The sequence below is a fragment of the Suricata suricatta genome, chromosome 9, assembly GCF_006229205.1.
Source record: "Suricata suricatta isolate VVHF042 chromosome 9, meerkat_22Aug2017_6uvM2_HiC, whole genome shotgun sequence".
NCBI lineage: Eukaryota > Metazoa > Chordata > Mammalia > Carnivora > Herpestidae > Suricata > Suricata suricatta.
In genome coordinates this window covers 93036575-93063259 of record NC_043708.1, presented here as the reverse complement: position 1 = coordinate 93063259, position 26685 = coordinate 93036575, and the positions used below count along the sequence as shown (strand labels likewise).

The window sequence follows — 26685 nt, the reverse complement described above, 5'->3', positions numbered from 1 at the left end:
TCCAATAAACTCAAACCATTACAATATCTATAACTAAGATACTCAAAGATATATGCTCTTGAATAATAAAATAGTCATTGAGGGACGCTAGCATTTTTCACATTGCAAGTATGTGCAGAAATCATTTTGGAAGGCAGTATATACAAGTATGTGATAGAACTAAGGATATTTTTCCTACCCACTTACAGGTGATAACACATTTACAGTGGACTGTTAAGGTTAGATAAACGGTTCTTCCTCTCTCCTTATACCAACGGTACTAAACTATACACTGACTGCAACCTGACTTGCTTTGATCTATGATTCTTACAGAATGATATATTTTGAGAAAGCTCTATGAATGATTCTGATACACTCTCCTCGTAGGTATGTGTCCTCCCTTTAACCCGCTCCTTACAAACTTCTCAGGTAAAACAATTCACTGAATTGAAAAAAGCATAATTATCTTAGTTTTCTCCCTTATTTGAGGGGAGATGCAGAAAAATATTCTAGGCATTTGTAGGCAGCTGAGTGAGTGCACTTTCAAAGAGTGCAATGTAGAGATGATTCTGGGCATAAGCCGGAGAAAGTAGGCAATGGGAATAAAATTTAAAGAAAGATTGCTTCCACTGAAGACACTGTCCCTCCCCAGGGAGAAAAACTTATAACCACTTAAAACTGCATTTACTGATTCTAGCTGGGTGCATTGTAAAAAGCCAAACTATGCCACAAGCCACCTATGTTCGTGTAAAGGAGGCACAGAAAAGTGACAAAGCCTTTTCCTTTTAAGAGAGGATGAGATATAATACTTAAAATCATCCTAACTCTTAATCTTAGAATAAAAATGTTAAAATGGGGCGCCTGGGTGGCTCAGTTGGTTGAGCGTCCGACTTTGGCTCAGGTCATGATGTCCTAGTTTGTGAGTTCAAGCTGCACATCGGGCTTACTGCTGTCAGCACAGAACCCACTTTAGATCTTCTGTCCCCCCATCTCTCTGCCTCTCCCTAGCTTGTGCTCTCTCAAAAATTAAATTTTTAAAAATGTTAAAATACTTTCCCATGTGGAAAGTATTTATTGAGGATTATGAAGCCAGAATTGTTTTAGGAGCCTTGGTAGATCAAAAATTGTGATAGTTCCTTATTTCAGGAAACATGCTACGATATTTAGGGCGGAGAATATTAAAGGGATGTGTTGAGAAGGAAGGTTCGGCTTGGATTTGACTGTGTCCCTAGACGAGTAGAGGGGCGCTCTCTGGAGTTCTGTTTGTATAATGAAGCAAGGAACCATCAGATGAAATAACTCACCCTCACTGTAAGGAGTAGTGAGATAAATGGAATAAAAAGTAGGCAAGCTCTCTGGAAACGTGTGGGGACACATTCTGCTTCTCAAAATTTTCAGACAAGCCTCATCGTATCAAACCTGAGCACAAGTGCCAGGACATTATGATAAAATATAAGAAAGCAAGAAGTAGCACCTGAAATGATGTTTTGCCACCTCTTGCAACTATTGAGAGTTGTCCGGAAAACCTGTGAAAGATTTTGAAATGGACAAAAAGATGAGTGGGTGTTCTACCTAGTGTGCCCATCTGGGTTATCTATGCTTTTCATTGTCTTTGAGCTATTTAAAACTCTGTAATTTATAAAAAAAAAAAAAAAGAAAAGGATAAACACGTAAATGACTCTTGTCCATAGGAATGCAAATTATTTCCGGTGGGATGCAATTATTGTTCTGTGACTTGACCCTTTTTGTCTCTATTTGTAAATTGATTCCAACTTTCCTTACTGCTTTTCCTGAAATTCTCCTATAAGCTAGTTGTAAGATATTATTGGTTCCCTCATTAATGATCAGTTAAATAACATTTTTGACAAGATTTATTTATTGTGCATTAATACCACAATTCTGTTTTTAGGCTTATTATTTTGAGAGAAAGAGGCAGTGCAAAGGGGAAGGGGCACAGAGAGAGGGAGAGAGAGAATCTCAAGCAGGCTCCATGCTGACAGCACAGAGCTAGACGTGGGACTCAAATTCACAAAACCGTTAGCTCATGACCTGAGCTGAAACCAAGACTCTGATGCTTAACTGACTGAGCCCCACAATCCTCCGCTTTAAAAACTGTTCTTTAATGGTGTATGTAAGTAGCAATGTGGTCACACCACGGTTTCCACAGTGACGATTGGTGAGGAGAGATCTATGAGCTCAGACTGACAGTATCAGTGGTGGTGTCTTCCTTCTTGCCTATTCTGTCTCTTAACAAATACTTATTAAACTTGTAAACTAGACCTTGTGATGCATGCCAAGGATATAAAGCAGTAGAGGTGAACAAGTTGTTCTTAAAGGGATTTTAATTTACTAGGAAATGTAAACAAACTGTAATGAATGACTCCAATAGTGTTGCAGATGTAAGAAAAATAATTTGAAAATATAGATAACGGGAGTAGCAATCATTTCTGTTGGGAAAGGTGTCCATAAGGGGTTCCAAAGAGATTACATCTTGGGTGTTAGTTTTTTTAGCACTGCCATTTGTACATTCAGCAGCCACTAGATCATTCAGTACAGTGAAGGAGAGAAAGAGGACAATCCTATTTAGATGACCAAGGGAAACTGTGGCAGTCCCAGGACTACTTAGGGGGAAATGAAATAGTTCTCAAATATAGTTCCTGGGTATCACTTAAAATACACTGGTTCTACTGTTAATCTGTTCTCATCTCTACACTTGTGCTACCTACAAGCCACAAAGTGTCTCTAGGCAGCAGAGAGCCTGGAGAAGTTGAGATGACATTGTGCCCTTAAAGATTCACAATGTTCATCAATGTGTGAAAGGCTCTGAGACCCACTGTGGTAAAGAAAGCTGCTTAACCTTTCATTAACATACCTGCTTCTTAAACTTAGTTGTCTTTAGGACACCTATCAAAGAGGTCATCTATTAACACTCATGAAGACTAAAGTATTCCATGGGATAGGATTTAGGGAACCCTAGGAGAGGATAAGATGACTAGACTTCATAGAAGGCAGATATTTCCAAGGGTCTAGAAAGGCTTCATAGGAGAAGAGAACTAGAGTTAGGCCCTGAAAGCATCGATTGTGTATTTGTTCTTTTTCTTTTTAAATGTTTACTTTTGAGAGGAAGGGAGTGCACACATGTAAGTTGGGGAGGGGCAGAGAGAGAGGGAGATAGAGAATCCCAAGCAAACTCTGCAATGTCAGCACAGAGCTCATGTGGGGCTCAAACTCACCAACTATTAGATCATGACCTGAGTTGGTATCAAGAGTTGGACACTTGGGGCGCCTGGGTGGCTCAGTCGGTTAAAGCCTCCGGCTTCGGCTCAGGTCAGATCTCACGTTTGTGGGTTCGAGCCCCGCGTCAGGCTCTGTGCTGACAGCCAGCTCAGAGCCTGGAGCCTGCTTCAGATTCTGTGTCTCCTTCTCTCTCTGCCCCTCCCCCTCTCATGCTCTGTCTCTCTCTGTATCAAAAATAAAAAAATAAAAAACATTAAAAAAAAAAAAGAGTTGGACACTTAACCAACGGAACCACTCAGGCTCCTCTACTGTGTACTTGTTCTTGACCCCCTCATAATTGTATAGGAAGATATGTTTTTACCATGCAGACATTATTTTCTAGGCCTCCGGGACATGGGGAACTAACCATGAAGCAAAAACATAAACAAGGAATGAGTCTGTTCCTGCATAAAGCCTAAAGGTCCCTAGAGTTTTTGGTTAGGATACTGAACTGACTGGACTTCCTCCTTTGTAGCAATAGGGTATTATCAATCATTCTTCTAAAGGCTCTAGTAGGATTGTAAGGAAACAGTACAAGACGTGTATGGGCAGAAATGATGCTTTTGTCTTCTGAGTGCATTGTGTAGTATGAGATAGTGCAGGACAAACCCTGGAAAGAAGGTAGCAATTTTCGGGGAAAAAAGTTGTTTCCATTCAGTGAGTACAGATGAATAATACATGCCACAGACTCCTAACTCAGAGAGCAGAGGAAATGATTTCTATGGTTATGCAAATGCAGACTCAATGAAACTACTACTTTATAGAAGCCTTTCACAGAGTGCTCAGAACCCAGGTAACTGCTCCTGAGAACATGTTTATCTCACTGACATAGATAATAAGAAAGGGGGCTGTAATTATTGCATACATCTTGGCATTTGCAGATTTCACATTCAGTTTGGACTCTGCAAGAGCTCCTGAAGAAGCAGGAACAGTAGAGTTTGTGTTTTGCTGAGGCTTGGATATAAAAATGAGGTTGACATGTGGGAGTGAATGTCTTAGCTATTAAACCCCATTATCCACAGCTCAATGCAGCTTAGTTGACCTCCCTTCATTATAGTAAGCATTTTGGAGGGGGGTGAATTAGATGCTATAAGAGAATTTGTGTGTATGGGGTTTGAAAGCCTGCTAGATGTTTCCCTTAAGCATGTAGAAAAAGGATTTTTCTCCACTGTCTCTAAACAAAGAAAAAATTGGGACTCCGTTTCATATTGTTCCTCTGCAACCAGTGGTATAAACAAAGAACCTCCAGTTTAATCTTTCAGGTGTTTACTTAGAATGAAATTCACAGGAAATAGCTGGCATTGTAAGTTGGAACAGGCTATTTTCTCCTCATTCAAGAAAGGGGTTTTTAATCCATTGAGGACAAGATGGCTATTCACAACTGTCTAGAATAAGGATATCAGCTGGATGTGATTCTCTCTACCCTTGGCCCTGTCCTGGCTGATAGTTTCACCATGGACTTGGACAAAAGCAGAAAGCATGTTTTTAAAATGTACAGTTGAGCCAAAACTTGACATTATTGCTTCAAATGACAGGATGTAGTTTCAGAAAGGTCTTGGCAGCCTGGAATCATGGGTCAACATTGACAGGATGAGATGAAAAAGAATTTTTTTAAAGGAAAAGAGCTATATTTATGATAAAAAGTTTACTGCAAACTACAGAATGGGGTGACCTAGCTTTAATCAGTAAAAGTTTAAAAGCCACAAAAAAGCTTTATTTTGTCTCAGGTTTAACATGATTTAGCAAGAGATGGGGCAGGTATCAAAGATCTGAATTCTGATCATGCATCAATAAAGATAGACCGATCAAGACAAAGGCTGTGATAGAACAACAGTATTCTCTGCTTATTAGAACATATTTGAAATATTGAGGTCATGATGAATTTATTTCTCGGCTTCATCATTTATAAGACATATGGAAAAGTAGAGGGCATCCAAAGGTAGATTGTCAGAATTTTGTAAGGTCCAGAAGGCATGTCATTCAATAAATGACTGCAGGTAAATTGGGGAGACATGATAGTTTCCTTCAATGTATGACAGGCTATCATATGGAGAAAAGGAAGTAGAATTAAGGACAGAAGGACCAATGCACTAATGCTTAAAAGAACTAGGCAAATAGTTATTAGTTTGGTATAAAGATTTGACTGTAGGCCAATAACATTGTAGATGACGTCTCTCTATATGAGCAGGAAAGGAGATGTTGGATTCTGTTTCTAATGCTGAGATTTTAGAATGTTTTCTACCTCTTTACCTCTCTTCTTTTTACTTAAAAATGTGTGAGAAAATGTAAAGTCATTATTTTTCCTCTCTGCAGTGTACTCTTTGCATAGATTATGTAACCTCAGAGAGTATCAGTTCATTTATTGAATGGGAATAAAAACATCCATCCTGCCTGACTGTGGTATTGTAGGGATGAGATGAATTTCTCAATCTCCAAGATTGAGAAAGAGCTTTGTGAACTGTGGAGTTCTTTCTACTTAAAGAAGACATGCTTAATTGGCAGAATTTCCTAAGCACCAGCCCCTCTTGCCACCATTTACTAGATATTTATGTCTATGCTCCTGCTACCATATTTAACTTCAATGTGGCAGTAGGAAAACAGCCCTCCTGCCTGATTTGCCTTTTTTTTTTTTTTTTTTTGTCCCCAGTGGAACCATGTTTTGTCATCCTCTGGGCTGAAAACTGTCTGTGTCACCTCACCCTTGCCTCAATTTCAGTTGCCAAGTTTCAGTGAGTACCCCCTTCTGGCATCATTCATACCCATCTTTCACTTCTCTTCCTAAGGCCACTACTCAATTGATAATCCTCATCATCTTATGCATTAAATAGCTGTAACTGATCTCTGTGACTAAACCGTCAACTCTTCCATGCATTTTGCACATTTCTGTAAGAACTTCCATTGCTAAAATGCCACATTTAGTATGCCATATAGTTATGAAATAACCAATGTACCAAAGGTGCAAAAGGATCTCTGTTCTTTCAACCCAAACATTTCCTGAAATCTCGTTTTACATGGCTTCACTATCCAAACCTCCAGCTATATCTAGACCAGTCCCATAGAATAGGTTATTCACTGATGGCTAGTCCTCTGGTCTTGTGCCTTTCCCCTAATTATGTTTCAGTCATGAGTCTTTCTCCAGGAAAAACTCCCGTCTTTCCTGTCCAGCCGGTGGACTCGCATCTGTCCTTCGTGATCCTTTTCCAGCTTTTCCTGATCCCTTGAGCACACGCTGGTTGTTCCCTCTTCTCAATCCTTACCACTTTCTGTCTGTACCCCTCAATTGGCATCTGTATCACCTTTTTCACATCTTATACTATTTTCTTATAAGTTACATGTATCATTACTTAATGATACATTTTGATAATCAAAAGTTAATTTTTAATGTGCTTGAAAAGGAAACAGCAAACAGCACTGCTTCCCAGAGGGAAGTCTCAGGGAACACTCAAGAGTCCTATGGGTTTGTGCCCTTAGAGCTGCTGAGCACAGAAACCCAAAAGGCAAAAGCTAGAGGGCAGAACCATAAGGACTTGGACTGTTGCTTGGAGCAGAGTCAGAATGAAAGGCTTACTAAAGAAGGAGGGAAAAAAGAAAAACAATCGTAGTAGAATATGTATGATGTTGAGTTAAACAGTAGAAAGAGGCTCATCCAAAATACACTAGTTTTCAGGTGATTTGATAGTCACATTTATAAACAACAGGAACTGTTTTGATTGTTTTCCATGTGATAACTCATTTAATTTGCTGACAATAATTTCTTCAGCCCTATTATTATCCCCATTGGAGTGGACAGTGATTTACCATTGTTGTTTTTCTTTCTTTCTTAGTTACTTACTGTCCTGATACTCTGATCGCTGTCAGTGATATAATTCCTCAGGTGGTTCCAAATATTTTATTTACATTTGTATTCACATCCATATTCTGATATTTGCAAAGACTTCTACCCTAATACAGTAACATATGGGATTCATAAGAGAAGGGTGGGTGGGGAGGAACACTACTGGTCCATCTGAAAGGAGCTGTATGTGTCATTTTTTTATCTTAAAGAAAAACCAGAGAGATTTTTGTTCCATTTATAATATTCTTCATAAAGCTGCAAAACTTAGAGCACTTTAGACCTAGTTGTGATTTTTGTGGAAAAAAATCAGGATAAATATCGTCTGCATTTTTAACAAGCCATTCCTTTTATAAGCCCAGTAAAAATTCTAAATTCCTCTAATTCTTTAAATCTGTCATATAATTTGAAGATTTTTACAATCTATCTTTACTGGCTGATGAAAACATGCTACTGTTTCTTTACAAGTTGGCAGGAAGAATTTTCTTTCTGGTTTCATATCCTATTTTGATAACAATTTGCCATCATCACATATTTTTGGAAAATCCATGCAGACAATTTATTCTGCAAACTCAGATATAATCTGCCTTTAGCAACTAAGGTTTATTTCTTTTTTTAAGGAATTGCTTGATAGATATTTTAGAAATTATTTTCTACCACAACTGGAGTCCTCTTTTATACATCAGATCAGAACATGCTACTCTTTCCCGTTTACCTTGGTGTTAAGTGCTAGCATTTTGGCTCCCATCCAATGGTCCTTTACTTTTTTCTCTACAATCCTCAGCCAGTCATGATCTGTTCCTCTGCACTGGACTATTTGAAGTTTTCAGACTGACCTGCCTCTTCTCACATTCCATTCAAGCTTTTCTCTAAGCCTACAATTACTTTCTTCCTTGTTTTTCCCTATTTCAGCCCCTCAACCCCAGAGCTTCCCCCTAGACACTCAGAGAGAATATATTACCCTCTTAGAACTCCCCAGCACTTTGTCTACACCTCTTATTTTATCCATTGTAGAGGTTGGTGTTCATGAGTCTAGAACAAGATCTTTCCTCTCTTTAGCCACCTCCTCCTTGCTTACCGTATTTTCTACATACAAGTACACTTTCAAGTAATAGTTTTTAAATTGCACTGCAGTATTTCAAACTAGGTAAGTTACTTTGTTCTTCTCATGAGCAGCTGAATTTTAAATAATGCAAAAACTATATAATGATTAAAAAAGATACTGAGAAGCAGCCACCAAATTGCCTCATGAATAATGGATAATGTAGGACCTCAGTCAGGATAACAGCCTCAGAAATAGAACATCATTTGTCTTGCAATTTGTCTGAAATCCAAATGTTCTGAAATCGTGTTAGCTAGTATTAAATATGAGTAAATTTCAAAGCTATATTTGAATAGATATTCATATTTAATCCAAATTCTCTCCTTTATACCAAAAAGTTTGATTTCTAGAAGGCTGTAATTCATATGGTTATTGTTTTTAGGGAAATCTCTCTATTATTCCTACATGACATCAGACATCTGCAATACGCGTTGTAGAGAATCATGTTTGGGTGCAAAGAATAAGTCATTCCAGGGCAATTTGGAAGGCTGGGCAAAAAGAAAACCAGCCAGCTTTTTGTTCTGGGTTTTTCAACTATCTGAAAATAACCTGAGGTTTATTCCAGATGAGAATTTCCTTAAGTTCTTGGGATTTGTGCTCAGGTCAAGAGTACCTGTTGTTGAGAAAAAGGTCTGTTTTTCTTTGAAAGAAATTCACATTTCAGGGAATCTCATAGCAGTCCTGAGTCTTCCTGACATACGGGTCTGAGACTCAAAAGCTGAACTAGGACCTCTTCAAACCAGGGTTTCCCCACTGGCCTAAATTTCTGTCTGTCTGCCTCATAGCTGTCACTATTGTACTTTTAGTTTCAAATACTTTTGATCTGGTTGCATGTTGGCTGGTAAATGAATGAAAGGTCTCAAATCCCACTCATGCTGGCTGCAGCAGATCATTGTAATTTCTGGTACTTGTGCCGTATTCCCTCCTTTTGACTCATAACTGAAACCTGTGACTGGTATGACAAAATAGTCCAATTAAAATTTTAGTATTTAAAATTTTTAAATAATGATGATTATTTACTTTCAGAGAGAGAGAGAGAAGGAGACACAGAATCAGAGGCAGGCTCCAGGCTCTGAGCTGTCAGCACAGAGCCTGACAAGAGGCTTGAAGTCACAAACACATCATGACCTGAGATGAAGTCAGACGCTTAACCAACTGAGCCACCCAGGCACCACAAAACTTTAAGAGACTTGTTACCTCATCTCTAGAAAATAACATAAATAATTGAAATCTGGCATTTTAATCTAGAAATAACTAATATCTCTGAAGAAATACTATCCATTTTTACCTGTGGCATTTTACCAACACTCTGTTAACAGGGAAATAATGGGATGTAGAAGCAAGGACGGTGATTTTAGAGTCTGGAGCCCCTTCTCAGCTCTGCCATTTGTCTTGCAATTTGTCTGAAATTAGCAGCTCTCTGGCCTGTGATGGTGACTTAAACTTGCTCAGCCTCTGCTGTTGAATCTATAAAACGTGAATGGTCACTCCTGACATAGCTAATAGCCAGATGTTTATAAGGATCAGACAAGAAGATGTACATACATGGAAGGTATTTGGAATAGTGTGAAACACTATTTCAGTCTATAGTCTACAAACTCCATAGCATTCTTAATTCTTCATTTTTTATTTCTAGCTTACTTGCATAAACTGAGCTAAAGAAGAACCAGACTCATGTCTTTGGCAGCCTTTATGAGTTAGCTGGCTAGCATCTGGTGCTTCCGCAGAACATCTTTCTCATGAGGTCTCTGCTACCATTACAGGGTTCCCTCTGCTTGGCTCCAAGCCCACCTTGCATCACTAGCTGTCAGGCCTACAATTCTTTTAAGGAGGATTCCTTTGTTTCCTGAATTCTTTTGTAGTCAGCAAGAGAATTAGTGCTTGATAGGATAATCAGTTGGGTGAGATCTCAGAATCAGACCAGATAACTAGAATCCCAGCTTTGGCAAACTGACTATAGAGCCATAGAAATGAAGGCCCTGGTACATGCCTTGGCAGATGGGCACACTACTGAGGCAAGTGAGTCTCATAATAGGCCTAGCAGGTATTGCATAGAGACCTGACCTCAGCCTCTGAGGTTCAGGAGGACCAGCATCAGACCTGAGTCCTGGAGGAACAAGATAATGACATGAACCCATTTGCTGGATCTTGGACACGAGCTAGTGGAAGCATCTAGACTGAATTAAAAGATCATCCCAGAGGCTCCTGGGTGGCTCAGTCAGTTGAGTGTCCGACTTTGCCTCAGGTCATGATCTCATGGTTTGTGAGTTTGAGCCCCATGTCGGGCTCTGTGCTGACAGCTTAGAGCCTAGAGCCTACTTTGGATTCTGTGTCTCTTTCTCTTTCTGCCCCTCCCCTATTGATGCTCGCTCTCTGTCTCTCCAAAATAAATAAAATGTAAAAAAAAAAAAAAAAAAAAGATCATCCCAGATGTCCTGGACAGCAAGATGGGGTATTGGAGCTGTGAAGATGTACAACAAGGGAACTTGGCTGGAGATCAGGAATGTCCCAGACTTTGGGCATAACTAAGCCTGCGAGTAGAAATATTGGTATTAGGAACAGGAGCCAGGTCTGAATGCCACTCTCTTTTCAGAGAACATATTTTCCTTCCTCTCTTAAAGTCCTGCAGTGACTTAATATAATCCATGAAGGGCTGAATTTAGTTTCTAAAAATCTTATATTTTTCCTCCTGTTCATGGTGCCCTTCTAAGTTCTTATTTTTTCTACAAGCGTTTCCTAATTTGTAGCCATTAGTTCTGCTATAACTCCAAAGGTCAGTCATTTCTTACTCATTTTTAAAAAATATTATTTATTTTTTTTAATCTATTTTTGAGGAAGCACAGATCGGGAAGGGGCAGAGAGACAGAGGATCTGAAGCTGGCTCTGCACTGACAGCAGTGAGCACAATTTGGTCTTGAACTGAGAAACTGTGAGATCATGACCTGAGCTGAAATAGGATGCTCAACCGATTGAGTTACCCAGCTGTCCTGAAAACAAAAGGGCTGGTTTTTGCTATTTTCTCTATTTTTTCATGTTTTTCATTTCCCCCTCAAAACAACAGTGAAAAATTTCCATACTTGCAGATAACTCTAGAGCTGTAGTTTTAGGAAATATAGTTGCTATATAGTCTTACTACCTAAATTCACACTCTCCAATTTCCACCAGGTGTCACAAAATTCTCACCTCACAACTTTCATTTTGTAGTTTTTGACACTGAAGCGAGAAAAGATGGCCTCTTATTAAATGCTGAAACTGAGGGGACACCTAGGTGGCTCAGTCGGTTAAGCATCTGACTTTGGCTCAGGTCATGATCTCATGGTTTGTGGGTTTGAGCCCTGCATCAGGCTCCGTGCTGACAGCTAGCTCAGAGCCTGGAGCCTGCTTCAGATTCTGTCTCTCTCTTTCACTCTGTCCCTCACCCACTGGTGCTGTTTCTCTCTGTCTCAATAATAAATAAACATTAAAATTTTTTTTAAATGTTGAAACTGCAAAACAAAAGCTGTGAGTTAACAGTTTTGTGAAAGTGCCCAATTGTTGCACAAGTCTCTCTTAATGAGTTCCACTGTAATGTCTGTTTCTATCCTGTGAGTCAATTCTGTGCTCTGAAAAGGGCTCCTTGCAGCTAGCAGTTTTTGCTACACTGGTCACACATGTTGGATAATAGATGCTTCCCCCAGTGAAGCATGGAGACAAAGGACATGGTTTAAATTTAGACAATAAAATAATTTTTCATTCTTGGATAAGCTTTCATATATAAATATAAAATGCATGTATGTAAATATGAAATATATGTATATAAATAGAAAAGGAATTACATGGAAACAAAAAGCTTCCAAGTTACATTTTGAGGTCTGTCCGTATTTAGCCTACACCACAATAACTTTTGGTCAACCTTTGGCTATGAAAAATTGATGCACACAACACAATGCCTTTGGGTTTTCAGCAGAAAATTAAATGATTGCACTTACTAAGAGAGAGGAGAAGATTGATCTTTTAAAAGCCATTTCAACAAGCATAGAAAACATAAAAAGAAATTCTGTTAACCCCAAACCTCCTGAAGCATCTATTTAATTGAACTTTGGGGGGGTATATGTCTTTCTTTGAAAACACATGTGACAGCATAAGTTTCACACACATTTTCTAGAGATAGACCAAGGAAAACAAATATAAAGGTAGAGTAAGACAGATACTATGGAGATAGTATGTTTTCAGTCTGATACACTCTGGGAATATACCCATATACCTACCTTCTGTATGGATGGATGGCACAGTACTATAGATGTGCATGTGGGGAAACTTTCTCTGAGGGTAAAGAGAGAACTCTGGATGCATAATTCAGGAGTACTGTAAACTTACCTTGATGGTAGCCAGGACCACCTCCATCACAGCACACTGTCGTGGTGTCAGACCCTTGGCATCCTCCCGAATCATGTGCTCCTAGAAAATAGGATAACAATTATCTATAAATTAACCAGTTCATTTATTTAACAACTATTTTCAAATAAAATCTGCATAATCACCACATGGATACCTTTTAGATGATTATCATATCTAATAAATATCCATTCTTCAAGGAAAAAAAAGAAATACTGAACTTTGATCCATATGTGGTTTTACTTTTGACTTGCTCATTAATGTAAGGGAAAAATGAGAGAGACCTGGAAATATGTGTCAAAGCTTTTTCAATGTTCTGTCACACTGAGGAAGACCAGTCATGACAGGGATTTAGAAGGTAAGTTTGGCTTCTTGCAATCACTACTGTTAAAGTCCACTTTAGATATAATCCCCCTGATTTAGTCTCTTTCTTGCATCCCCTTCATGCCTAGTCATTAGTAAGGAAAGCCCCCAAGAGTTAACTGACTTTGGCTCTGCATATTTTCAATATTTTAGAGCTGATTTCTATACTTATAATGGATGTTCCTCATGTATTCACTATGGACTATCTTAACCCATCATTCAAAGTTTTTAAGAAAATGATGGTAGGGAGTTGAAGACAATAATAAACACATAGAAATCTAAGAGAAAATTTTAAAAATCCATCACACCTCAAACTGATGTTCCCAGAACTTCCACTATTCTAGTCAACAACATTCAACAGATACTTATTGAGTGTTTATCATAGGCCAGTGCGTCCTAGTGATTGTGAAATGTTGTGCAGTAAAAGGAGGACTTTTGTCCTCCTGGAGCTTAAATTCTAACTTACATATGCAAATTAAAGGAAAGGCCCTGTTGTGGACATAGCTCTGAGAATGAATGGCTTGACTAAGTGATCAGTCATTGCCTTTTGTCAGTAATAACAGGTGCCTCTTTTTCTATAGGGTGCAGCTCTACATCAACACCTACGGCTTGGTAAGCGGAGCATGGGCTCTATTACAGGAGTCACTTGCTCCCTCAGACAGGCACTTTTGTGCAGTGCACAAACTGTGCAATCATACCCCCTGACTCATCGAATTGTAGCGCCTTTCTTATTCTATTATTTGGTAGATACCCTGACTTCCTGAAGAGAATCTTGATCTACATCTTACATCGGCAGTCTTTCAGAGGCTATCTTGGCAATTATAACCTGTTAGGCATTCAGTATATTTTTGGTAACTGAATTGTACTTTCAGCATATCTTGTAGGGTTTAATATGCTTGAGTAAAATCATATTCTTTTGGATAGTTCTGAAAAATGACATAATGCTTCATGGACCCATCATATACAATTCTGCATCTTTCTCTGATACAGGGTTTTAAACTCAAACATATGAGTCTATTTAATATTTTTAAAATATGAGTATTAACTACCCATTGAGACTCAAAGAGTAATGGGAAATGTTAACTAAATTAATTACAGGGAAACTGCATTATGGTAAGTAAATATAAATATTTCATATTAAATCTCTGGCTTCAACTCTTTCTATATTATAGAAAAACTATTTTTGCAATAAATAATTTTCTGGCATTTAAAAATAGTTCAATCAAATAAGGGAGTGTCTGAAAGAGGCTGGCAATGAGTTATTGGTCAAGGAATTACATCGGAGACTAAGTTTACTGCAAGCAAGCAGTATTTATTTGTTTGAATATTGCATTACTCTCCATGAAAAAATATTTAAAAAAAAAAATTATGCCAACGTGAGTGGCTCAGTCAGTTAAGTGTCCAACTTTGGCTCAGGTCATGATCTCCTGGTTTATGAGTTCAAGCCTCGTGTTGGGCTTCGTGCTGACAGTATGCAGCCTGGTTCAGGTCCTCTGTCTGATTCTCTCTCTCAAAAATAAACATGTCAAATAAATTTGATCCCATTAAACAGTAGGAAGTTGGGCATACATAATACACATACATTATGAAGCTCCAGAGTAGGAAGTATGTCAAATGGCTGAATAAATACTTCTTTAATTAATTCTAAATCATAGTCAAGTGCAGCAAAACAATTTTCCTCCTTGTTTTATTTTTCTTGACCCTTTAAAATAAGTTAGTTGTGTTTATTAAGATTAAAATTTTTTAATGTTTACTTATTTCTTTCTGAGAAAGAGAGAGACAGAGTGTAAGCATTTGGAGGGGCAGGAAGAGAGAGACACAGAATGTGAAGGAGCCTCCAGGCTCGAGCTGTCAGTACAGAGCCCTGTGGAGGGTCTGAGTCAAAGTTGGATGCTTAAATGAGGGAGCCACCCAGGAGCCCCAGTTACTAACATTTCCATAAAGGACGTCTGAATTTATCCAAATCTGCCTTCAAACTAATATATGAAAAATGTAAAGGCCCATTGTTTAAGATGAAAAAGAAATGAGAGTGACATTTGATTTATAAGATTTGAAGTTTTTAATTCTGGCCAAAGTTTTAATTTTGCATAATATTGTAAAGGCCTTATTCTGTAATTCAAATAATAATGAGTAGTTGACTAATAATTAATTTAAAAATTAAAAAATTGAGGGCCAATAATAGAAAAATATAATTTAGAACTAAATTATTTTTCTATCACCAATGGATACAAGATTCTATTTTTAGTACTTTGGATTATTGCAGTGCTGATGATAAAACCTTTTAGGACATCTTATCAATAATTTGTTTTTAGTTTATTATATTCTTGAAGTTGCAAGGGGACCTAAGTGTTATGTTTTTTTGTGAACTCCCTCTAAGAGCTGTCCTCTGGGGAAGTGTCTCTAGTCCACTCAAGGTTCATAAGATTGGAACAGAGCTGACAAAACCCCCAGCTCAGGGGCTTGTATGTGAGTTAAGCCAAATGGCCTATGTCACAGTGGTTGGCTTCAGAGTGGTGCTAACACTATCAGAGCCCATGATGTGCTGGTGGTGTTGCTGGGATTTCCCACACCAATTGGGTGTTCTTTTCTACCATCTTACAAATAGGGAGGTAGATTTGTTATGGTTGTACATCAAACAAGGAAAGAACAAAGTTGAGAGATGCCAGTGGGGTTCATAGAATCCGAAGCAGGCTCCAGGCTCTGAGCTAGCTCTCAGCACAGAGCCTGATGCGGGGCTCAAACCCACATACGTGAGATCATGACCTGAGCTGAAGTTGGATGCTTAACCGACTGAGCCACCCGGGCGCCCCAACACTACTTTCTGAGTAAGTGGATACTGTACGGTATGGAACTTATAGGACACTTCATTTTATATCAGTAAGTAATTATGCAGTCACATGGATTATCCTTCCCCTGTGTTACATACACAAAACATCCGAGGGACACCTACCTGAGCTGGTATTTTCTGTGAGTAGGAGGTGGCATAGGCTTTGCAATTACCATGCAAAGATAATGTATGCATTATTTAATTTATCCTCACAATAATCCTATAAACCAAGTGTTTACATTTTTTTGTACTTTACAAATGCCAAATCTGAAGATTAAAAACGTTAGAAACTTTGGCCACAGTTGGAAGCAATTGAAGGAGAATTTGAACCAAGGCAGTCTGTGTCTGGAACTCATCTCCATGATACACATTATATTCTAAGAGACAGAAGTGGAATTAAAACATGTATGTTTATGATAGGCACAACGTTGGCCAATGATGGATGACTGGATAAAGAAAGTGTGGTATCTACATACAATGGAATCTTATTTGGCCCCTAAAAAAGGAAATCTTCTCATATACAAAAAAATGGAAGAACTTGGAGGACATTATTCTAATACTCACAGAAGCACAATATATGTTTTGACTATGGAAGTTTCTATCCTTGAAGGACAGAACCTGAAGCTCCCTGCACAAATGCATAGTCCTGTGAACTCCAGCAATAATAAACGGTAGGGTTATTTAGTCAGCAAATCCTCATTTATAATGTGCTTGAATATATTGACAAATTCAATAGCTACTTTGATGAGTTTCATTTTTCCACACTAGCTTTCTTGCCTTTAAGATTTCTCTAGATTTTAATGGATTTCTATGAAGCACTCTATTTTGCCATTATTCATAAAAGCCTGATTAGTATATGAAAGAAAATGTTAAACTAATTTACCCAAAAGCAGTAATGCTGAAAACTGTAACAAAAATTCCCAGTTGCCCTACCAAATGGAAATTAGAAATATGGAGGAAAAAGAAAACCATACAATTCAGTCCCTAAGTTTTGACCTTTTTGTTTTTGGAGAGAATGGCAGAGGGAGAGATAATTTTAGGCAGGCTCCAAGGTCAGCACCAAGCCCAAGGCAGGGCTTGATCCCACAACCCTGGGATCATAACCAGAGCCAAGATCAAGAATGGTTCACTTACCCTATTGAGCCCCTCAAGTGTCTGGGCCTGATTCATCCTTAAAGTAGATTGTGAAGGGCGCCTGGGTGGCTCAGTCGGTTAGTTTTCCGATTTCATCTCAGGTCATGATCTCACGGTTCAAGGGTTGTAGCCCCGCTTCAGGCTCTGTGCTGACAGCTACCTCAAAGCCTGGAGTCTGTCTTCAGATTCTGTGTCTCCCTCTTTTTCTGACCCTCCCCTGCTCCCGCTGTCTGTCTGTCTCTCTCAAAAATAAATTAAAAAACATAAAAAAAGAGATTGTGAAGAGTACAGACCATAATTCTGAGTCCTGGCATGCTAGATATTGTTACTAGTAGAAGGATAGTTTCTTGCTGAATTGTAGTAGCTCATTACTTTTCACAATCAATAATCCCTTTATTCTCTTTAATTTTTAAAAAATATTTACCTTTGAGAGAGAGACACAGAATCTAAAGCAGGCTGCAGGCTTTGAGCAGTCAGCACAGAGTCTGATGCAGGGCTCAAACATACAAACCATGAGATCATGACCTGAGCAGAAGTCAGACACTTAACCGACTCAGCCACCCAGGCCCCCCTATTCTTTTTTTAATACATGATAAATGTTTCCATTTATTCAGCATCTCAAAGTGTAGCAACTACATCACAATATAAGTCAACACCTATATAAAACTACAGAAAGATTCTGAAAACAGAGGAAAATATAGAAATATCACAGCAATAGATACTTGGCAATTTTTCAAAGGTCTAATTATATTGCCATATGCTTCACATATGACTCCTTGAATATATGCAAGTGGTCAAGGATGACCACACTCTGCACTTAGGACATCTCAATTCCTAACAATCTGAACTCTGAGACAAGACTTCATGCTATTATTTCAGGCATATAGGACATACAATATGATTACTTTAAATACAGACTGGCTACACATCCCAGACCCTGCACCTTCCAAACAGCACGAGGTCTATTACCTTCAGTTTGGATAACTGTCCAAGATCTTTAGCTGCAATGAAAATCATCTGCGGTCCCTAGAAACACACATAGAAAAGGAGAGAGAACACTTAGTCTTAATATCTTCAGTACCCGTGAGAAAGGTGATCAATAGAAAATTTGCTTTATTTCCCTTATTACATTTGTGACACTGATATCATATATACTTAATTGGTCTATTTTACAAATTGGGTCGAAGAGATCTTGTATTGCTGGCAATATAATTATCTTCATAGGCATCCCACTCAGTTTTAAGTCTGAGTTACTGCATGGGTTTCTATGAACATGCCATTTTTACATAACATAATAGATTAAATCAATGATCTCTAACATTCATGCATTTTTAGAAGAGGCAGCTCCCTCACTCCATGTGGCCCCAAAATAGATCTCTGCAAATTTTCAAGATACAGAGCTGAGGAAGATGAAACTGCTGCTCCTACAATGCCATTCAGCCTATCAGAGACCTGGCCTCTTAGCTCCTCCCTCAGCCAGAGGATCTTCCTAGGACTCCAAGGTCCTGGGAAGAGTTCGAAAAACACAGGAATAAACCATCCATAGAACTACCAGATTGAAAAACTAGAGGCATGGTTGTTGGCATAAGTGACAGGAAAAAACTAAATTTGGTACTAAGTTCATTAGTGCCTTAGACTATTGTCTCAGGAATGCAAATCAACTATTCTGGAATATTCTTCTTCCTTTTTTTAGTGTATCCTGTCAATTTATTTGGAAACTAAGGGCTGCAAAATTTATGAGAACAGCAACCATGTCTAATATTTTTATCCCTACCACAGGGTCAAGAACATACCAGAAGTTCCAAAAACACATAGTTTGAATGAATTAATGAATGATAGATACTGCTTTAAACTCTGAGGTCTCAATGCTAGAAAAAACTGGTGTGTCCATAAGCTATCCTAGGGAAGACTTTTTAGGAAAATGAAAGGTCATATATAGAGTTTCTGCTATAGCATGATGTATGTATTTTTGAAAAACCTCATTCTACAAAATTGTGCACTAGAAATAGTAGGGCTCATGGGGAAAATAGCAATGGACAGCACAGTCAAAGCTCATGCAATTTTATTACCAACTATCAAAAACATTGAGTGCTACTTTGGGAGGTAGCTTGTATAGTTCACAGGGACTTCAGCGAGGCTGGTGGCTGACACAAAGGGCATTAAAAATACAAAACAGTGGATAACCCAAGGAACAACGAAACACTAGAGTACAAGTGTGGGTTGGGGCAGTACCTATGCAAGTGGAGCTCTTAGCACAGGGAGCGGATGCCACACAAGCCTCTCCTTTTTGGATAGAAGAACTATGGATTCTAGGAAGTTTTATATATAAGCCAATTAACTTCAAGATTATACTGACATCATTCCGCTATTTATGAATCACACAATAGCTAACTGATGTTACAGAAATGCATTATGTGTTTAAGCAGAATAAAGTGTGTGTGTGTGTTTGTTTATAGCTTATATGGATAGCCAAATTACCTATATATTTTGTCACTTGCTGGCAGGAAATCAATAAAAATAAGAATCTTTGCGTCTTGAAACATAAGAAAACATTTTCTATATAATTTCATTGGATAAATATAGACTGGGTGTGCATTACTAATTGGGTCAAGACATTTTAGTTTAGTTTGTAATTACTCATTATTTACATCAGTCTGTCTTTTTCAGTCACATGAAAAAAAATTAGTTGTTCCATAACAGTTGCATGTTATGGTTATTTCTTCTTTTGTTTGACTCTGGGTATGTGAACCGAGATACCTGGTACTATGTATCCACTTGACTAGTGTCTAACTTAGCAGTAAGAAAGATCATTGGCAGCATTTTATTTCACTGTGTATGATACAATGACATTCTTTAAATCCACTAGAAGGTGTCTCCTCTATTAATCTTCAAGATGGAAGGTAATAGGTCAAAGCAAAATAGAAAAAATTCTATATAGCAGTGTTAAATTTATCTTATTTAACTATAAAAAACACACTGGGGATATTCTATCCTTAATTTATTTTCCTGGGGTTTCACAATGAAATTGAATTTAAAAATTATGTGTATACCAGACATTTTATGAGTTAAACAACTTTCATACGTTTTTCCCCAAAAACGGAGGTTCTGAATGTCAAGGAAGTACGGAGTTTGACTGCTATTGACATATTTAAAAGTGATTTGTATGTGAAAATATCATTTGAATGATCATTGTCTATATACTCTTTACCAGAGATGTTTCCCCCAAATAGATTTAATTATCATTTCAGCTGGATGAAAACCATTCACTTAAAGTACAATTAGATAGGTTACTGAAAGTATAATCCAGGGAGAGAGAGGGGATGGGAAAGGAGGATCCTGAGCTCACCTCATCCCATAGTCATACCAAGGAAACAGCTATCCTGTTAACACTATAAACAACAGAACTGGCAGAACAGATCTTGTACAGCTAGTTGTAAAGAGAAGTCCATCTCAAAAATGGTAGGAGAAGCAGAGATGCAATCAGGAACCAAATGCCTGGCATGACTCACTACAAGCAGTATGGATATCATAAGCACAGAGAAGGGAGGGGATCAGACCCTACACTGGGTACTCCTGGCTCTGGGAGAGCTGGATGGCTATAGAAAACTATGTCCTTGCCCTTATAATGGTAGCAAACTAAATAACTTGGCCAGAACCACAGAAGCAATAGTTTGAAAAGTGCCAGGGGTATATGTGAAGATTGATTGGCTAATTTTAGGATGTATGCCAGAGGGTCTGTGATATGCAGGAGATTGCTCTGGAAACAAAAGTACTGGCAGGTGCAATTTTTCTTGTCCTCCCCAGCCTAAATAGCCAGACATTTGTGGGAGTCAATATTAACAGTCTCCATCTACTTTGCCATCAATACATCCCCTGGCCAAGTGTCTCTGTACAGTGACCCTTGCCATCAGAATGGGAGAGAATCCTATATCTCACCCTGTCCACAGTTTCTACAGCTGGCCCTCTAAATGGCTGTCTTTTGGTGTGCAAACAGCTGTCAGTGTCCAATTGAAGATAGCTAAGATGAGTACTGTCCTCACCCACCAACAAGCCCACAGCAGTCACAGCTCAGCCACAACAGATAGGCACACACAGCCCAAATGGGAAACATCCCTGAAGCACAGGCAGGAGATCTTCTACACATGTTCATTACTATTAAGACCAAGAAATGGAGCTAACCTCCTAATACATAAAAACAAATATAGTGGGCCAAAATGAGGAAACAGAAAACTAAGACAAGACAAAATCACTGGAAAAGAGCCAAACAAAGGGAGATAAGTGATACACCTAATAAAATGTTCAAAGTAATGGTCATGATGATTCTCCCCAGATTTGAGAAAAGAGTGGATGAATTCAGTGAGGACTTCAACAGGAGATAGAATATGTAAAAAAGAACCAGTGAAAGCTAAATAATTCATTAACTGAAATGAAAAATAAACTAAAAGAATGGATTAGCAGGGCCATAGAAAGCAATCAAGCTGAATAGCAAAAACTAAGAACAGGTTAAGGATCTCTATAACATCACCAAGAGTAACATCTGAATTTTAGAAATCCCAGAAAGAGAAGGAGGCTGAAAACTTTCCCACTGTCGGGAAGAAAACAGACATCCAATTTGAGGAAGCACAGAGCACGCCTACCTAACAAGATGAAACCAAGGAAGTTCACACCAAGACATGTATTAATTAAGACACAGAGAGAATCTTAAAGGCATCAGGAGTAAACAGCTACATATAAGGGAAACACTGTAAGGATATCAGCTAATTTGTCAGCAGAAACTGCAGGGCAACATGCTGAAAGGAACAAACTTTCAATGAAAAATATTCTGCTTGATAAGGTTATCATTTAAAATTTAAGGAAAGATAGTTTCCAGAAAACAAAACTTAAAGGAGTTTATTACCACAAAACCAGCCTTATAAGAAATGTTGAAGGGTATTATTTAAGCGGAAAGAAAAGGCATACAACTAGAAGAAAATTATGAAAGGAAAAAATTTCACAGGTACAAAGCAAACGCATAGTAGAGGTAATAGATTAATCAGCTATAAAACCAGTATGGAAGTTAAAACACAAAAATATAAAATCAATTATATTGACAGAAATTGGTCAAGGGATACACAAAATAAAATATGATAAAACATGTGCAGGTAGGAGTAAAACTTTACTGCCTTTAGAATGTTTTCAAATTTAAGTGACCATAAATTTACCATTTGCTATATATGTAGGATATTATATATGAACTCAATGGTAACCACACTGAGATACCACCTCATGCCAGTCAGAGTCGCTAAAATGAACAAATCAAGAGAATATAGATGCTGACAAGGATGTGGAGAAACGGGCACCCTCCTACACGGTTGGTGGGAATGTAAACTGGTGCAGCCGCTCTGGAAAACAGTGTGGAGGTTCCTCAAAATACTATCAGTAGAACTCCCCTATGACCCAGCAATAACACTGCTAGGGATTTATCCAAGGGATACAGAAGGGCTGATGCATAGGGGCACATGTACCCCAATGTTCATAGCAGTACTGTCAACAATAGCCAAATCATGGAAAAAGCCTAAATGTCCATCACCTGATGAGTGGATTAAGAAGATGTGGTATATATACACAATGGAGTACTACATGGCAATGAAGAATGAAATCTGGCCATTTGTAGGAAAGTGGATGGACCTCGAGGGTGTCATGCTAAGCGAAATAAGTCAGGCAGAGAAGGACAGATACCATATGTTTGCACTCATAGGTCTAATAGGAGAAACCTAATGAAGGACCATGGGGAGGGGAAGGGGGGAAGAGAGATGGGGAAAGAGAGGGATGCAAAACCTAAGAGACTACTGAATACTGAAAAGAAACCGAGGGTTGGAGGGGAGAAGGGAGGGAGGTGGTGGTAATGGAGGAGGGCACTTGTGGGGAAGAGCACTGGGTGTTATATGGAAACCAATTTGACAATAAACTCTTTAAAAAAATCCCAAAAAACCTATAATGGATGTACAAAAATACAAAGAAATTTAAGCATACAGTGAAGAAAGCCACTGAACCACAAGAGACCAAAAGAAAAAAGGAAGAAAAAAAGAAATACAACAACAACCAGAAAACAACAAAAGGGGAATAAGTACAATAATTACTTTAAATGTAAATGGCCTAAATGCTTCAATTAAATGATACAGGAAGACTCAAATGGATTAAATAACAGAAAAGACCTATTATGCTGGCTGTAAGAAATTCAACTTCATACCTAGAGCCACATATAGACTGAAAGGGGAGAGATGAAAAAAGATACTCTCTGCACATAGAAACAAAAAGAAAACTAGAGCAGCAATACTTATATAAGATGGGATGGACTTTTAAAGTCTGCAGAAGATTCAAAGTAGAGCACTGCATAATGACGAAGGGATCACTCCAACAAGAGGATATAAGACTTGTAAATTCCCATGCATCCAGCATAGAAGCATACTAAATACATAAAGCAAACACTAACATAAAGAAAGAAATGAACAATAATGAGAAAGCGATAGGGGACTTTAACATCAATAGATAAACCATACAGACAGAAAATCAAAGGAAACAGTAGTTTGGAAGGACCTATTACAACAAATGGATTTAACAGATATATACAAAACATTCCATCTCAAAACAATAGAATACCCACTTTTTCTTCAAGTGCACATGGAATATTTACCAGGACAGATAGATCATGTGTTAGGCCACAAAACAAGTCTCAATAAATTTAAGACTGATTGATATCCTTATTAAGCATCTTTGCAAACCACATTAGTATGAAACTAGAAATTATTTAAAATTGAAAAAATGGGGAAAAAAATCCATGAAGGCTTAACAACATATTACTTAACAATCAAAGAAGACATTTAAAAAAAATCCATGGAAACAGATGAAAATGGTTACCTAGCATTCCAAAATCTTTGAGACTCAACAAAAGCAGTTCTAAATTTATAGCAGTAAAACCTACATCAATAAACAAGGATAATCTCAACTAAATTATCTAACATTACACCTGAATAATCTACAAAAAAGAACAAAGCCCAGAGTTGAAATAAATGAAAGAGACTAAAAAGTAGAAGTAATCCCCTAAACCAAAAGCTATTTCTTTAAAAAAAATTATAAATAAACATTTTAAAAATTGAGGGCTTATTTTCTGAGAACGAGAGAGAGAGAGAGACAGGTACAAGTAGGGGACGGGCAGAGAGAGAAGAAAACACAGCATCTGAACCAAGCTTCAGGCTCTGAGCTCTTAGCACAGAGCTCAACATGGGGCTCAAGCTCACAAACCACGAGATCATGACCAGAGCCTAAGTCAAAGCTGGATGCTTAGCCAACTGAGCTGCTCAGGTGCCCCACAAAATTGATAAATTTTAGCCAGACTCATCAAGAAAAAAAGTACTCAAAACTAGAAATGAAGAAAGGGAAATAACACAAAGAAATAGAAAGGATCATAAGAATACTGAGGAAAGGGGCACCAGGTGGCTCAGTTGGTTAAGCGTCCGACTTCGGCTCAGGTCATGATCTCACAGTCTGTGGGTTCGAGCCCCATGTCGGGCTCTGTGCTGACAGCTCAGAGCCTGGAGCCTGCTCAGATTCTGCGTCTCCCTCTCTCTCTGCCCCTCCGCTGCTCACTCTCTGCTCTGTCTCTCAAAATAAAATAAGGACATTAAAAAATATTAAAAAAAAATACTGAGGAAAAACTATATGCCCACAAATTGAACAACCTAGAAGAAATGGATAGACATATACAATCTTCCAAAATTCAATCAGGAAAAAAGAAAATTTGACCATATCATGTACTAGTAATGAAATTGAAGTGCTAATCAAAAAAACTCCCATCAATCAAAACTCCAGGACCAGATGTCTTCACAGATGAATTCAACAGACATTAAAAGAAGAGTTAATATCTATTCTTCTCTAAGTATTCCAAAAAATAAGAGTAAAGAAAAATTACAAACTTATTCTATGAGGCCAACATTACACTGATTCCAAAGCAAGATAAAGGCACTACAAAAAGTAACTACAGGTTAATATCCCTGATGAACGTGCATATAAAAATCCTAACTAGAGATGCCAGGGTGGCTAAGTTGGCTAAGCATCTGATTCTTGATTTCAGCTCAGGTCATGATCTCATAGTTAATGAAATGGCACCACACTCTGTCTCTGCACCTCCCCGCATGCACCCTCTCTCTCGCTCTCTCAAAATAAATAAACTTTTTAAAAATCCTCAACTGAACATTAGCAAACTGAATTCAACAATACATTAAAAAATCACCACAATCAAGTGGGATTTATTCCAGGGATGCAAAGAATTTTTCAGTATTTGCAAACCAATCATTAATACACCACATTAACAGGAGGAAATATAGAAACTATGTGATTATGTCAATAGATGTAGAAAACACATCGGAGAGCATACAGCATAATAAGGGATGAATATGTAAAAGCCAATAGCTAACATCATATTCAATGGGGAAAAAGATAAAAGCTTTTCCTCTCAGATTAGGAATAAGAACAAGAATGTCTTCTCTCACCACCTTTATTCAGCACAGTACTGGAAGACCTGGCTTTGCAATCAGAGGAAGAAAAGACATCCAAATTGGTGAAGAAGATGTAAAACTGTCATTATTTGCAAATGACATGATACTATATATAGTAAAGCCTAAGGACACCACCAAAAAAAAAAAACAAAAACCCTGATAAATGAATTCAGTAAAGTTACAGGATACCAAATTAATATACAGACTCTGTTTAGTAAATCTGCTAAGTAAACACTTAGATTTAAAATTGTACCAAAAGAAATGAATACCTAGGAATAAATTTAACCAAAGTGGTGAAAGACTTCTTTTCTGAAGATGACACCAACAAATGAAAAATATTTATGGATCTGTTTCTTCAGGCAAGGGAAACAAAACAAACAAACTACTGGGACTATGCCATATTAAAAAGCTTTTGCACAGCAATGCAATCAACAAAATGCAAAGGCAACCTACTGAATGGGAGAAGTTATTTGCAAATACATATCTGATAAGGGGTTAATATCCAAAACACATATAGAACTTCTACAACCCAACACCAAAAAACTCCCAATAACAACAGAAAACCCCCCATATAATCTGATTTAAAAATGGCTAGAGGGGGGCGCCTGGGTGGCTCAGTTGGTTAAGCCTCCGACTTTGGCTCAAGTCAGATCTCATGTTCGTGGGTTCGAGCCCCGCGTCGGGCTCTGTGCTGACAGCTAGCTTGGAGCCTGGAGCCTGCTTCCAGTTCTGTGTCTCCTTCTTTCTCTGCCCCTCCCCCTCTCATGCTCTGTCTCTCTCTGTATCAAACATAAATAAAACATTAAAAAAATGGCTAGAGGGCTGCAACTATCAAACTGAGAAGGACTAAAGCCACAATATTCTGATCTGCAAGAATGGGAGGTACGCACATACACTCTTTATAGATGACAGCCTCATGGATGCCTAAGTGAGTGTGAATTAGGACCAGAGACTCTGAGGGGAGCCGCCCAAAGCAAAGCCAGGCAAGAGAGCACCCAGAAAGGTGGCACCAGGACACAAAGGGCCATGTGTGCAGAAGCAGCTCAGGACTATGGAGAACCACGGGCTGAGCGGCCGTTCAGAGCAGCACAAGGAACAACCATTTGGAGCTGCATGGGAAACGGTCATATAGAGCAGCAGAGAACCAAGCAGAAGAAAGAGACTGAAAACACTCAGAGAGTGGACACTGGAGAGGGAGAGACCTCAGCCCTGGTCATAGAGACACACCATGCCGTATATAGCCACTGGGTGGGGGGAGGGGACA

At 38.3% G+C, this 26685-nt stretch overlaps 1 protein-coding gene across 1 annotated transcript in view; it reads right to left on the bottom strand.

Annotated features, from left to right (window-relative positions):
* UNC13C (unc-13 homolog C) overlaps nucleotides 1-26685 on the bottom strand; it is a 593765-nt gene that overhangs the window by 56924 nt on the left and 510156 nt on the right. Inside the window, exons 30-31 of the mRNA XM_029952367.1 lie at nucleotides 17857-17913; nucleotides 12546-12626 (exon numbers count right to left, since the gene is read on the bottom strand). Of these exons, the coding sequence (XP_029808227.1) occupies nucleotides 12546-12626; nucleotides 17857-17913 (138 nt within the window). The remainder of the gene's footprint in view (nucleotides 1-12545; nucleotides 12627-17856; nucleotides 17914-26685) is intronic.